General features: G+C 40.4%; 1 protein-coding gene across 3 annotated transcripts in view; it reads right to left on the bottom strand.

Moving 5' to 3' along the window:
- Nucleotides 1-1,690: 1,690 nt before the first annotated feature.
- Nucleotides 1,691-12,579, bottom strand: part of C1QTNF7 (C1q and TNF related 7) — a 56,359-nt gene continuing 45,470 nt past the window's right edge. For all 3 annotated transcript variants that reach the window (XM_048941664.1, XM_048941665.1, XM_048941663.1), the window contains 3 exons: nt 4,837-5,035; nt 4,073-4,318; nt 1,691-3,355 (listed from right to left, as the gene is read on the bottom strand). In XM_048941664.1, coding sequence (XP_048797621.1) covers nt 2,724-3,355; nt 4,073-4,313 — 873 coding nt within the window. In that variant the 5' untranslated portion in view covers nt 4,314-4,318; nt 4,837-5,035 and the 3' untranslated portion in view covers nt 1,691-2,723. The remainder of the gene's footprint in view (nt 3,356-4,072; nt 4,319-4,836; nt 5,036-12,579) is intronic.

A 12,579-nucleotide genomic window follows, 5' to 3' on the forward strand; every position in this document is an offset into this window, starting at 1 on the left:
GCCCATTCATGTAATAAAAAACTTCTAGCAAGAAACCTTTAGGTATAATTCAACAGAATTACTTGTTTTTAACAGTTCGTGCCAAAATATCAGACTGTTCAAGTAGCTACATAATCCAAATGGGAAATTTAGGGAAGCTAAAATGACTTTTCTATGATTGTACTAACATAAATTTAAAACTATTAGGCAGAGGGAGGCAATAACTCTTGGTTTGCTTGTACTCATGATGTCATTTTCAACACAGGTATGGTTAAAATATATCTCTTACATTTCATTCATTTTTGTATCACAGGGAAGCAGTTTGCTCTTAGTTAGAAATGCAACCAGTAACTTTTCATTTTAATGCCATATTCTTTCTCTATTCAGTGGTGAAAATTTTGTTTTGTCTGAAAATGTCCAGATTTATTATAACCATCAAATATGTTTCTGACAGCCTGAAGAACATCTGTTGTGCTGTCATAAGGATGGTCTGTAGGAATTTTTTAATTTTGAAGATCTGAAATATCTGTAAGCTTCACAATAATAAAATTAATTTACAACTCCTAATATAAACTTTCTATTGAGTCAAATGCTGTAGAACTATTTCCGTATTACTTTGGTAAATTAAACATGTAATGAAATACTTTCATTAGTTGGGTTTTTTTTCAGAATGCATATTATAGGTCCAATCCTGTATCTGTTGAATTATGTGTCCTGCATGTTATGTGTGCATAGTGATTGTCTGTTCTGACCTGTGGAACATCGCTGCTGAGAGTTGTTGTCTCTGCCTTGCATCATCAGTGCTGTTTGTGAGGAAGTGGCATAAATCGTTGATGTAGAAATGATGATTGGGCAGCATTTTGCACTCATTTTGTGCTAGACTTGCAGATGTGTAAATGATTGTACAGCACTGTGATAAACTGAGTCTGTAAATGTTCTCTTCCATATTTTCCACAAGAAACAGCGCATGTATAACACTAATAAATTAGATGCCAAGTTGGAAAAACATCCACTTTCATCTTCTACCACACTGTCAAATAAAATGAGGGTTGTACAGGCATTGCCAGTTTGATTTGTTAGCAGAACTTTGCACCTGTTCACTGCATAAGTAACAACCGTGTACTCAAAGGCGTGTGTGTTGTTGCATGGGAAAATACGGGATTAGATGCAGGGTGCACAGGTTGATATTCCATATGTAATTGCAGTGCATTGAAAACTATTTGCATAACTGTTAGAAATAACAGAGTTCTGTAAATCTGGGACTAATAAAACAAGATTGTAATTTCTTGCAAAGCAAGTACATCTCTAAACACGTAGTTATAGATGGCCAGTCTTGACCTACAAGGTGTTAAATGCTGAAGAACACACGATTCTCCTAGCCAATTTTCACAATGATTGATTACTACCATTAGTAAAATGTGCTCTTGATTTCCAGTGGGAATTTATAGTTTCTCAGCAGTGGATCTTACCATGCCCTTGTCTGATGGAATGAAGTGACAGCTACTACCAGACATCATGCACATCACTTCTTAACCATTCCATTGACAAGAAAAATAAATTGGCCTTGTTAGGTGTACTGAGTACATTAGCAGAGTTGCAGCCTTTTTTTTCCCCCGGTTTTCTAGTATGTTTTTGAAACATGAATATAAGTAGCAGTCTCATAAGTAGCACTACTCGGTATGAATTATTATATCGTTATGAATACTGCTCACAACTTGAATGGCCACTGATCATACATCCAAAGCAACAGCCTACTCTTACAACCTATATTCTGACTATCCGCAGTGTCCCCTGTATCTTTTCCAGGTTCACTGATCTCCTGAATTCAGTCTTCCATCTCATCTGTGACCTAAAGTTATTTTATTGCTTTTGGCCATCTTAGAGTACAAGTAATTCTGCTTAAGTGATGCGACTCCATTTGTTCTATATAATTTATTCTCCTTACTGTTACTGTTCTATCACATTTTTGACATCTTTTTTTTTTCTTTTTCAGCAGGTTTATATTTTGTTCCACATTTTTGAAAAAGACATTGAATAACATTGCAATAATAGCAAACCCACTTACACTGAAAACACTAAGTAGAATACTGATTGTATCTATGTGTTTTTAGCTCAGTCAACTTTTAATTATTTTGTATGTTTAATATCTTTATTCTGTTCTTTCTGGACTGCAATTAGGCTGTCCTCAGCTGGTAGAAATTTTCATGAAATATTAGGAGGTTAACTGCTCACAAATATCTTTTGTTGGTGTAAATATCAGATAAGAACATGCTTCTGACCTGTCCAGCAGACATCTCTATTTTATTCCTCCCTTTAAAAAAAAGTTTTCTTTGTTTTTAATATATTACCTGTCTCATAATGACCAAGGACAATATTGCTGTCAATTGTTCAATTTTTCTTTAATATCGTATACAAAATATCAATTCTACTTTGTAACTTAATATATTTTATATAAAATCCAATGTACAGTATCTTAAATTTGTTTAAATAGTATCGTAAACATAACTTCCATGAGGAGTCTGTCCTGAAGCAATGCAGTCTTTTATGAATTATAGTTCCTTTTGATATCCCTGTTGTTCGGTAAAGAATCCAGATTCTACGAATCTCCATCTGAACTCAGATTTGGTTCCTGTCAAAGCAAAAATAAATTCCCAAGTTATTCATTTTCCACTTTGTGTCCCACACACGGCTAGATAAAGTCATGTGCTGGCTTGTCGTTTGGCTGTGATTTGGCATTATCTGCTTCAGAGCTCATCTTCGTCTGACAAAGCATCAAGATAATCTGTATCAACATATAAGAGAAATCCAGAAAACAAGCTGTCTGCCCATGTTGGGTCTGAAAAGAGACCGTTTTGGTCAGTGTAGAAGATCTCAAGCCATACTTCATCTTCTGGCTGAAGGTAGATCACAGTGGATCCAGAAGCGACGTCGTGGTTTCCTGTGTTTGCATCAAATGTCTTTATGCGGTACTTCCCGTTGTGAACCAGCCCAATCGCAAGGTGCTTATTTGCCAAAGTGATGTCATAAGAAAAATAATAAATCCCTGGGATGGCACAAATAAACTTCCCTGTGGAAGGGTTGTAATGTTCACCCTCATTGAAGAGGACTTTATTGAATACAATTGGTAGTCTTTCCTCAGGGTAGCTGGTGGTGATGCCAACAGAAAAGGCAGATTTCAGCACTATCTTCCCACACTTACAGACCCCTGGTGCACCTGGCTCTCCTCGGTCTCCTTTATCTCCCTTAGGTCCAGGTGGTCCAGCTGGACCTACTTCACCCTTGGCACCAATCAGTCCTCCTGGTCCTTTTTTCCCAGACTGACCTTGGTCTCCTTTCTCTCCGGTTGGTCCTAATGGCCCAGTTTTTCCTCTTAAACCTTCAAAAACATTTTAATTTAGTTAATCATTTCTATTATCATCTTAGTAAATGATTGTGTAGGCTACTGGGTATATCTGAACAGACAAGAAAAGCAAGGTCAGAATTTCATAATGCTTCAAAAATACTTTCAGAATCTTCTAAATAAGCTTGTGAAAAGAATAGCAAGTTGAACCAGAGCAGTGGACTACACAGCCTGCGAGTTCTTTGTTTTATATTCCTAGTTTTCTTCATACACCTTGATTAAACACTGAGGAACTATATATCCATTGCAGACAGAGGCATGGGTACTGCTGGTATAGAGGACAGCAGTGTGGTTACCCATACAGTGATGCCAATGCACTAAATATTACTTACTATTTCAGTGGTTTTATTCTGTACCTACAAACTTGTCAATCTTTGATTCCTGGCTAACAGCACAAATGAAACTAATTATTTGACACCAGTGCTTCCACATATACCTTGGCAATGTCCCCTTTTTGTTCAGCATCTGTGCATAGTAAGACTGAGCAATTACATTTATTTGCACGTTAGACTGTATGCATATTAGACATATCTAAAATATATCTGGATATTTTCTTTCTCTCACTGCATGCATCACACTAAACCCACACAGGCACATACACACACATGTTCATCATATGTATATGTGTAATAGTAATGATGAAAGCTCTTATTTTGATGCACTACTATGTTAGTTGACACAAATATTCAATACCTGCGCTCCCCTTTTCACCTTTTTCTCCTTTCCTGCCATCTCTACCATCTCTTCCTGGAAGACCAATGCGTCCATGTGGCCCTGGGGCTCCGTTAGCTCCGGGGGGGCCCACGGGACCTGGCAACCCAGGGATACTGCAGATGTATCTGGTATGGTAGTTCTCTCCTTTGAACTGGTTTTGAAGTGGTTGTTCACTGGTGTAGATGGCAAAACTTGTGATGTACAGCAACACAAACATCATTGAATCTGGAAAAAGTGCATATGAAGAAGACTTTATGTATATGATGATACTCTGATTCTATTCAGATGGCCAGTAGGAGCAACATTTTCTAGTGAGGAAAAAGCATGCACCTTTACTTCATTTTGAAGCCCTTATCCTTGCAAATGAATCTAAATCCTGACTAACCGTAGCAGGAACTTGCCAAGTTTGGAGAAGGGACACCAGTGAGAGAATTACAGTTTCATTGCTTGCTTGCACACTGGCAACCACAGCACCATTACTTCGCTGTAATGGGCCGGATGGGAGCAGACCACTGTCCTATGGCTCTGGTGCTAACAGGGCTTTCTTTTTAAGCTTGGGCTGGACTGCCATGTGAAATGAGCTACATCACAATATCTTGTAAGAAAATTCATTAAAGTATTATATTTTGTGGTTGGATGGATGAACAATTCAATGAATTGGATTTCTCTGTTGCATAATGTATACTGAGGGGTTAAAGAAAAAAACACTGCACAAACAGAAATGTGTTGAGGAGTTACAGTACCTGATATACAAAGGTGTTCAAAACTAGCGTTGCATTAGCTGAGATTCAGTCATGAGTCAGGTGAGATATTGTGAGTCGAGTTGTTTCTTCTAATTCACTTGCTGGACTCTCAGAGCATGTCTGTGGGGGGTTTTGTTGGAGTTGTCCATTACTTCAGAGCTGACTGACAGCACAGAAGCAAATTGAAGTCCACTGGTTTCTGTGGGGAGAAAGAGAAGAAATGGGTCAAGAATTAAAAAAAATATCTGTGAAATACCATAAAACTTTTTTTACAGTGAAAATCAGGTTCATTCTCAAACTCATAATTATATTACAAAATGAATCAATATAGAAATGCTTTTCATTCCCTACTCTGTTATACGAACTGGCTTTGCTGATTGACTTGAAAACCCAAACAGACATATCTGCCTAAAGTTCATGTTATCTCCATGGCCACGCTGTGATATATGACATGACCAAAACTATTCAGCAGGGAAAAAGACCAGCACTTCCACATCCACACTCTTTACCAAGAGTAGGAAATGAGAGGCTGCATCTTGATGTTGATGCAATGAAGAAAAAAGAATGAAAAGATTATTGAAGAGAAGTAAGCAATGCTCCAAAATTATCTTCAGTGATTTATATTCTGCTTTTCATACTAAACATCTTATATCAAATTGGCAGAAACCAAACTACTAATTTTGCTGTCATTTGATAAATGCTTACAGTGCAGGCAGGCACAACAGTTTCCAAGAGTGAATTAACATATGAATGTGCAGCATTAGAGGAGAACAGCAAATGATGACTCCAAGGCAGTAGTTAACTATAAGCACAAACTTTACAGCAATGTTTGCTTGATATACTACTGGGTGTGCCCAAAGAGAGCTCATGGATTTTCATGGGACTTAAATCAGGGACTGCAAAGCTGTCTGCAAAGAGGCACAATTTAATAATGTGGCCAGGAGGGAGAAGCTTGGTGGAACTGAAGCCTAAGACTGCCTATGCATCTTACACAGAGCTGACGGATGAGAAGCAGACACGACCTAAGGACCAAGGATGGGAACAAAATATACACTTTGCCAGATCAAAGCCTGAATCAGTAGGCTAGATGTTCCCACACTGTGCTGTGCATCAGCCAAGCAGAAACAATTTCCACAACTGCTGGTTTTGCCTGTCCAAGATCTTTGACAAAACACAACAAGAGCTGTCACACAGTTGCTCCTGTCATTGGCTGGCCAGTAACCTACTGTTGTGTGAAGCTGTCTCCAGTTCCCATATCTCTCCTGCAGTACTTCTCATCTGCCTATGGGAAATAAATTAGCCTGGGACATGTGTTCCTTCTAGGGCTCTGGGAAAAAATCATTTGGGGAAGGCAGGGAGAACAGGGTTGTTGGGATAAGATGGGGCTGTGAACCAAAACAGTGGGACTGTAGGAAGGTAATAGAGATGAGATTAGGTGAAAATGGTAATAAGGTTCAGATGATTATGTTCAAAGTCCAAAATTTAGGCTTAGGGGAAATACAGAAGGCTAATTCCAACAGTGGTCCCCAAACAAATGACCTTTGGGAAGCCATGTGTTAGGCCACAGAATCAGGACCCGTTTTGGCCTTGACTTCTGGCTCTTATATTTCTTCACACATAATGATTGTGTTTTAAAAGGAGGAGTGAAGGATGCGTCTCTACTTTATTGCAGCAGCCTCTTGGGAAGTGTGAATCACCTCAGACCAAGAGAGGATGTACAGCATTGAACCCATGCCTCCTGTTTCCTGGGTGTTGCTTTAAAAAATAAACCGTTAGTCTGAAGGTGAACAATAACTTAAGGCCATGCTTTTGGAATTTCAGGCTGAATGAGGAGGCCAAAATTAGAATTTTCAGTTCACCGAGACTCACGGAGTTAGAAGGTAGAGTAAGACTTCCCAGATTCTTTTTTCAGGAGTCACCTATGTTCCAGTGCAATACTTGATCACATAGAGTTAAATGTTAGGCAGAAAATGAGTCATAAATTAGACTTTCTTCTTTTTTTCTAGTTGTCCTTTCCAAAAACATACACTTTTGTCTGTAAGTTGGAATAGGAAACAATATCATTTCTATGTGCCAAATAATGTTTATTCAAGGAAAAACAACACTTGAGAAGTTCACTTTTTTATCCAAATAGCAAAAATCAGAACAAGCAGATGTTATTCATGTTAAAAACAATTACAATTATCTTCACTGAAGCCAGCACCAAAGATAATAAAGAGAATGATATGAACAAAGGATTAGAATGTTCTTCCAAGTTTAGAAAGTGGCTTTTCAATAGGTACCAAATCAGAGCATGAACACATGCCAAAGCTTTCACTGGAAGACTACAGCCACGCTTATCCCTTCTAATGTGAGGTGATTTCTGGAACAGCGTTTGTAAGTGAAGGTGGCACACGCAGTTGTTTCATCACCTTTTATATTGCATGAGTAGCAGAGTCATTGCCCTTGTGTATGAACGTGAAAGATCATCTGATTCTTTTAATGTCAGAAAAGTATTCTAAAAGTTATTCTGATATGTTGTTGCAGATCTGCTGACATGACAGATCTACCATGACAAGATATTCCACGTATTACATTCCTATTGAAGCTACACGCTGGACTGAGGATCTGTATCCTCAAGTTTCCAGGAAATCTCAATGCATTACCAATATACTCAGATTGTACTCATTAACATTTTTAAGTTTAAGAATTAAGGAATTATAGCAAATTCCCAGTCTTGAGACTTCTTGGTATATGATCTAATCTTCCTCCCTTACCCAGCTATGCACATCTTAATTTTTAAATTTACTAATTGGCATTGTTCTGAAACAATCATAAGAGATTTCTCATCAATCTTACAAATAAAAACTGGGTCAAAAGCCAGTGGTTGTTAGTCACAAGCTATCTTGGCTGTATTCTTACTTTTATGTTTCCTTGCTAGCTTTGAGTTCACTTCCAGTACAAGTACACAGGCATCTGAGTAGGATGGAAAGATATATTTAACTTCTTTGTGCAAAAAGGTGTAGATGAGAAATATTAATACTCTTGGTCCTTTCTTATCTGCAAAATTCACGATGACGTAGTAGTGCAAAACACAGCAGTCAGTGCATCTGTGCCTCTCAGATAGCAGAGGCTCTTAAGACCTCACATCACTACCATCACTACCATCACAGTATCCCTGCTGTGGGGTGTACACATCAAGTCCACAGCTGGCCATTGCCACACTCTGTGGGTTAGCTATACAGCCATCAATCTTCACATAGTTTTCTGTTGTCTTTGTTTCCCTTAAGAGAGGGAGAGTGACCTGAAACTTTCCGAGCTGTCTGAACTTGTGATTGCTAGTCCCAGAATGACTGATGGTGCCCAGAGGGATCAGCCGGTGGAAAAGAACATTAGCTAAATATTTCTGAGAAAACAATCCATAAAGGCGTTATTAGCAGTGCTGACATTTAATGGTCTGATTTGCTTCAGTGTGCACTCAGTCATGTTTAAACAGTCTCCCTCCTAACTATGTTGAATGTGGTCAGATTCTTCAACCATGTCTTAATGCCTTCACAAAAAATAAAGAGTTTATAGTCGATCCCAGAAGTTCAATTTGTTTGATTTTCAAAATATCAAAGCAGTGGGATTCATTTTATTCCTCAGTCTCTCACTTGAAATCCATCCATTCTTATTATTTACAAGGTCATTTTTACTAAAAATGCCCTAGAATATGATAAAGGCATTTATCAGTGAGATAAACTGCCTCACCTGGGGGAGTTTTCACATGAGGGCTGGTACGAAGTGTACCAGAAAATGCAAGGAGGTAAATAAAATCTGACAGAAGTCGTCTTGACTGACAGCTGAGAAGTTAAGTCAGTTTCTTTCGGTCTGCAACTGTGCCTCCTGTATCCAAGATCTGGGGAACTACAGGCCTGTCAGCCTGACATCAGTGCCAGGTAAGGTTATGGAACAGATCATCTTTGAGAGAGATCACATGGCATGTACAAGACAACTGGGGAATCAGGCCCAGCCAGCAAGGGTTCATGAAAGACAGGTCCTGCTTGACCAACCCGATCTCCTTCTATGATTGAGTGGATGAGGGAAGGAAGGATGCCTGGTGGATGAGGGAAATGCTGCTGATGTAGTCTACTTAGACTTCAGCAAAGCCTTTGGCACTGTCTCCATCAGTATTCTAGAGAAGCTGGCAGCCCATGGCTTGGATGGGTACACTCCTTTCTGGGTTAAGAACTGGCTGAATGTCCAAGCTCAGAGACATGTGGTGAATGGAGTTGAATCCAGCTGGCAACTGGTCACGACTAGTGTTCCCCAGGGGTCAGAACTGGGGCCTCTCCTGTTCATTGTCTTTACAGATGTCCTAGTTGAGGAGATTGAGTTCATTCTCAGTCAGTTTGCAGATGACAGCAAGTTGGGAGGGACTGTTGATCTGCTTGGGGATAGGAAGGTCCTGCAGAGGGATCTGGACAGGGTGGATCTCCAAGCTGACACCAGTGAGATGAAGTTCAATAAAATCAAATGCTGGGTCCTGCACTTTGGCCACAACAACCCCAGGCAACGCTACAGGCTTGGGGCAGAGTGTCTGGAATCACAGAATCACAGAATCACAGAATGGTAGGGGTTGGAATGGACCTCCAGAGATCACTGAGTCCAACCCCCTGCCAAAGCAGGTTCCCTACACCAGGTCACACAGGTAGGTGTCCAGGCAGGTCTTGAACACCTCCAGAAAGGGAGACTCCATGACCTCCCTGGGCAGCCTGTTCCAGTGCTCCGTCACCCTCACCGTAAAGAAGTTCCTGCGCACATTTGTGTGGAACTACCTTTGCTGCAGTTTCTGTCCGTTAAGACAGGAAGACTGTATGGAAGAAATAGACCTTGGGATGTTGGTTGACTCTCAGCAAAACATGACCTAGCAGTGTGTCCATATTGCCAGGAAGACCAACAGCGTCCTGGCTTGCATCTGAAATAGTGTTGCCAGCAGGAGTGGGGACTGTACTGAGCACTGGCAAGGCCACATCTCAAGTACTCTGTTCAGTTTTGGACCCCTCAGGAATACCAAAGGGAGAACCTCAAAATGGAACTTCATTAAGTGCAACTTAAGGGAGAGGTGATGGCTGTGAAGTTGAATCTCACAAAGGTGTAGGTCTCAGGAGACCGTGTCTCACCTACAGAAATGATAGAGACATTTTCAAGCATGTAAAAGCTTGAAACTTAATGTAAATCAATGAGGCTCAACCTTCTGAGAAATTAATGCATTTTGAAAATAGCACCAGGGCACTGAAGCCTTATATGCTTTTCAAAATGCCAGAACACAGGCTGAGTGGTATCTCCAAACACAGGACATGTTAGCAGGTGTCCCCAGCCTCTGGGATTGCCAGGCTGTCCCACTGCGTGCACCTCAGAGGTCCCATCCATGCCAGTGCCCTTACATGGGACTTGTCAACACACAAGATAAACATCTGGCCTCAAGCTCAACAGTTTCCTGACAATTAGTGGCTGTTCAGAGAAAATCCTGGTCTCATGGAGTGATTCTACCCCAAAGTGATTACTTCAACAGCGTTACTCTCACATTTACACTGGAATAGAGAAAGGGGAATTTGGCTTGTTTTATCCATTTTTGTGTTTGTTGTGGTTAATGTCAGATTCCAGAGATGGGAGCCAGGAAGAGTGAAAAATAGAATGAAATTTATGTAATGTCTGCTTTTGGGTAATAGCACATTTTTAATTATATACTTCTGCCTGATTAAATCAAATCTGTAAATAACAACTTGATTTTCAATGAGATTAACCTCTGTCTGTGAGACAAAAGGATGTGCATGTTAGAAAGACAGCTCCAAACAGTCTGAAGCACTGAAATAAGATAAAATTTAAATTCTGTTATAGTGTAATTCATTGAAAGAAAGACTTGTGCTTATGTAGAAGACAAAATAATGCTTCATGGCCCCCATCATGCCTCTCAGAAATGCCAGCTCCAACCAAGCTGACCCTCTGCCAGCCCAGCTTATATACCCAGAAGGCAGCTGCACAGTTCCTGTGTTTCTAGTTTATGGGCTTGATTTTCTGCAGCTCCACATTTTGTGTAGGTGTATGCATCAGGCAAGAGCTGGCTGCTCCCTGAATCTCGGCATGGCATGGGCTCCTATGGGGTGGCAGAGCAGGATCTTGCCCATCCCACAAACCCAGCAGGGAGCAGGACAGTGGCACCCCAGCTCTGGGCACTAGGAACACGTGTGGGATGGGCTCAGGCCAAGCTGAGACACCAGCCCATGGGTGAGGGTCAGCTGGACTGCAGTGGGGTCCTGTGCCTTGGCAGGGTGGGAACAACCCATCCCACTAATGCTCTCATGACTCTAGCAGTTGATACTGATTGAAAGAGGGGAAAAAAAGCATTATGATCCTGATCTGGCAGCTTGCGCCACTGTACACATATGGAAACAACAATTCTCAGCATGAGGCTTACAAAGATCTATTTAATTCCATTTGGATTCCTACTCCTCTCTCCCTGCTGTGGCATTCACTGAGCTGTGGCATTCACAAGAGGGTCAACTCTTGCTCTTCAAGATTTGCTTTCTTTCAGCCTCCTGATGAGAACCATTTCTGCGGTTGAATGTTTGGATTTGCAGAATCTCAGTCTAAATTCTGTTTTTAAAATGTACAAACTTCTCTGGGTTGTGAAGATGAAATGTCAAACTCCTTGACACGAAGAAATGTTTGGACTGTTTTTAGAACACATTGGAAAAGCCAAAATCTATTACAAGAGCTTTTTGCTTATTGAATTTCTAACACCGGCTAATCTTTTTCCCTTTGTATTTCTGACTTGGGCAATTCAAGCTGACAGCTCCAAATCTCTATAAAGAAATCTCATGAAGAAAAAAAAAATATTGTTTTCTTTATATGTTTTTATATTGTGCCAGACCTTGGAAGGGACAAAGTCATACTGTTGTATAAGCGTGAGTCTCAAATGCCAATCCTTATTATTAAAGGTGTTTCATTAGTTTCACAGAGAGGAAAAAAGAAAACACAGCACAGAATTTTTTTTCAGGAGATACATTCTTTCATCACCTCAACATCTATTCTGTGTCAATGATTTAGTCCTATGTGCTTCTGTTTTTTCATCAGTAAAACAACAACATCAATAAGAACAGAGATAGTATTGTTCTGCTGATGTAAAATCTGGTTATTTCAAAAGCACTTTACAGATTCTGTTTTTTCTAAGTAGCTGGGACCACCATTTTGTATTTCAAACCAAGTATCTCATGGGAGATTAAAATGGATGAAGTCAGCACAATTCTTGCAGTTTCTTCAGTGCTGGGTGGATGAGGCCTAGGATCTGACAGTTAGTCAATTTTGACTTCATATCAGAGCATCAGACATACCTCTGCTTGCCACTGGGAACAAAATTCAGGCCTCATGTAGCTGGGCAGAGCACCACTGAAACCAGCTGCCTCATACTTATAAATGGCCTTGAAGGCGTGCTCTCTCTTAGGTTCCTGCAGCATTAATCTTCCTGCTTTTTGTCATGCATCCTATCTGCTTGTTTCCCTGGCCCTCCAAGGGAACAGCACGAAGAAGGAGACGTTTCCAGCTGGCTTGACGCTTGGTAGTAGGAAGGGAATCCTTTGCCTGCTGAGGGTGGGCTTTGCCTTGACTTTACTCTGTATGTGTGTGGCTCTCCACAGTGACCTCTGCAGGGTCTACTCAGGACACAAGTTCGCATTTTTGGGTGGTCAGAAAGTCGTAGAGAGGCAACCAATTTCATCTCATTTT

Source organism: Lagopus muta, chromosome 4 (genome assembly GCF_023343835.1).
Source record: "Lagopus muta isolate bLagMut1 chromosome 4, bLagMut1 primary, whole genome shotgun sequence".
Lineage (NCBI taxonomy): Eukaryota > Metazoa > Chordata > Aves > Galliformes > Phasianidae > Lagopus > Lagopus muta.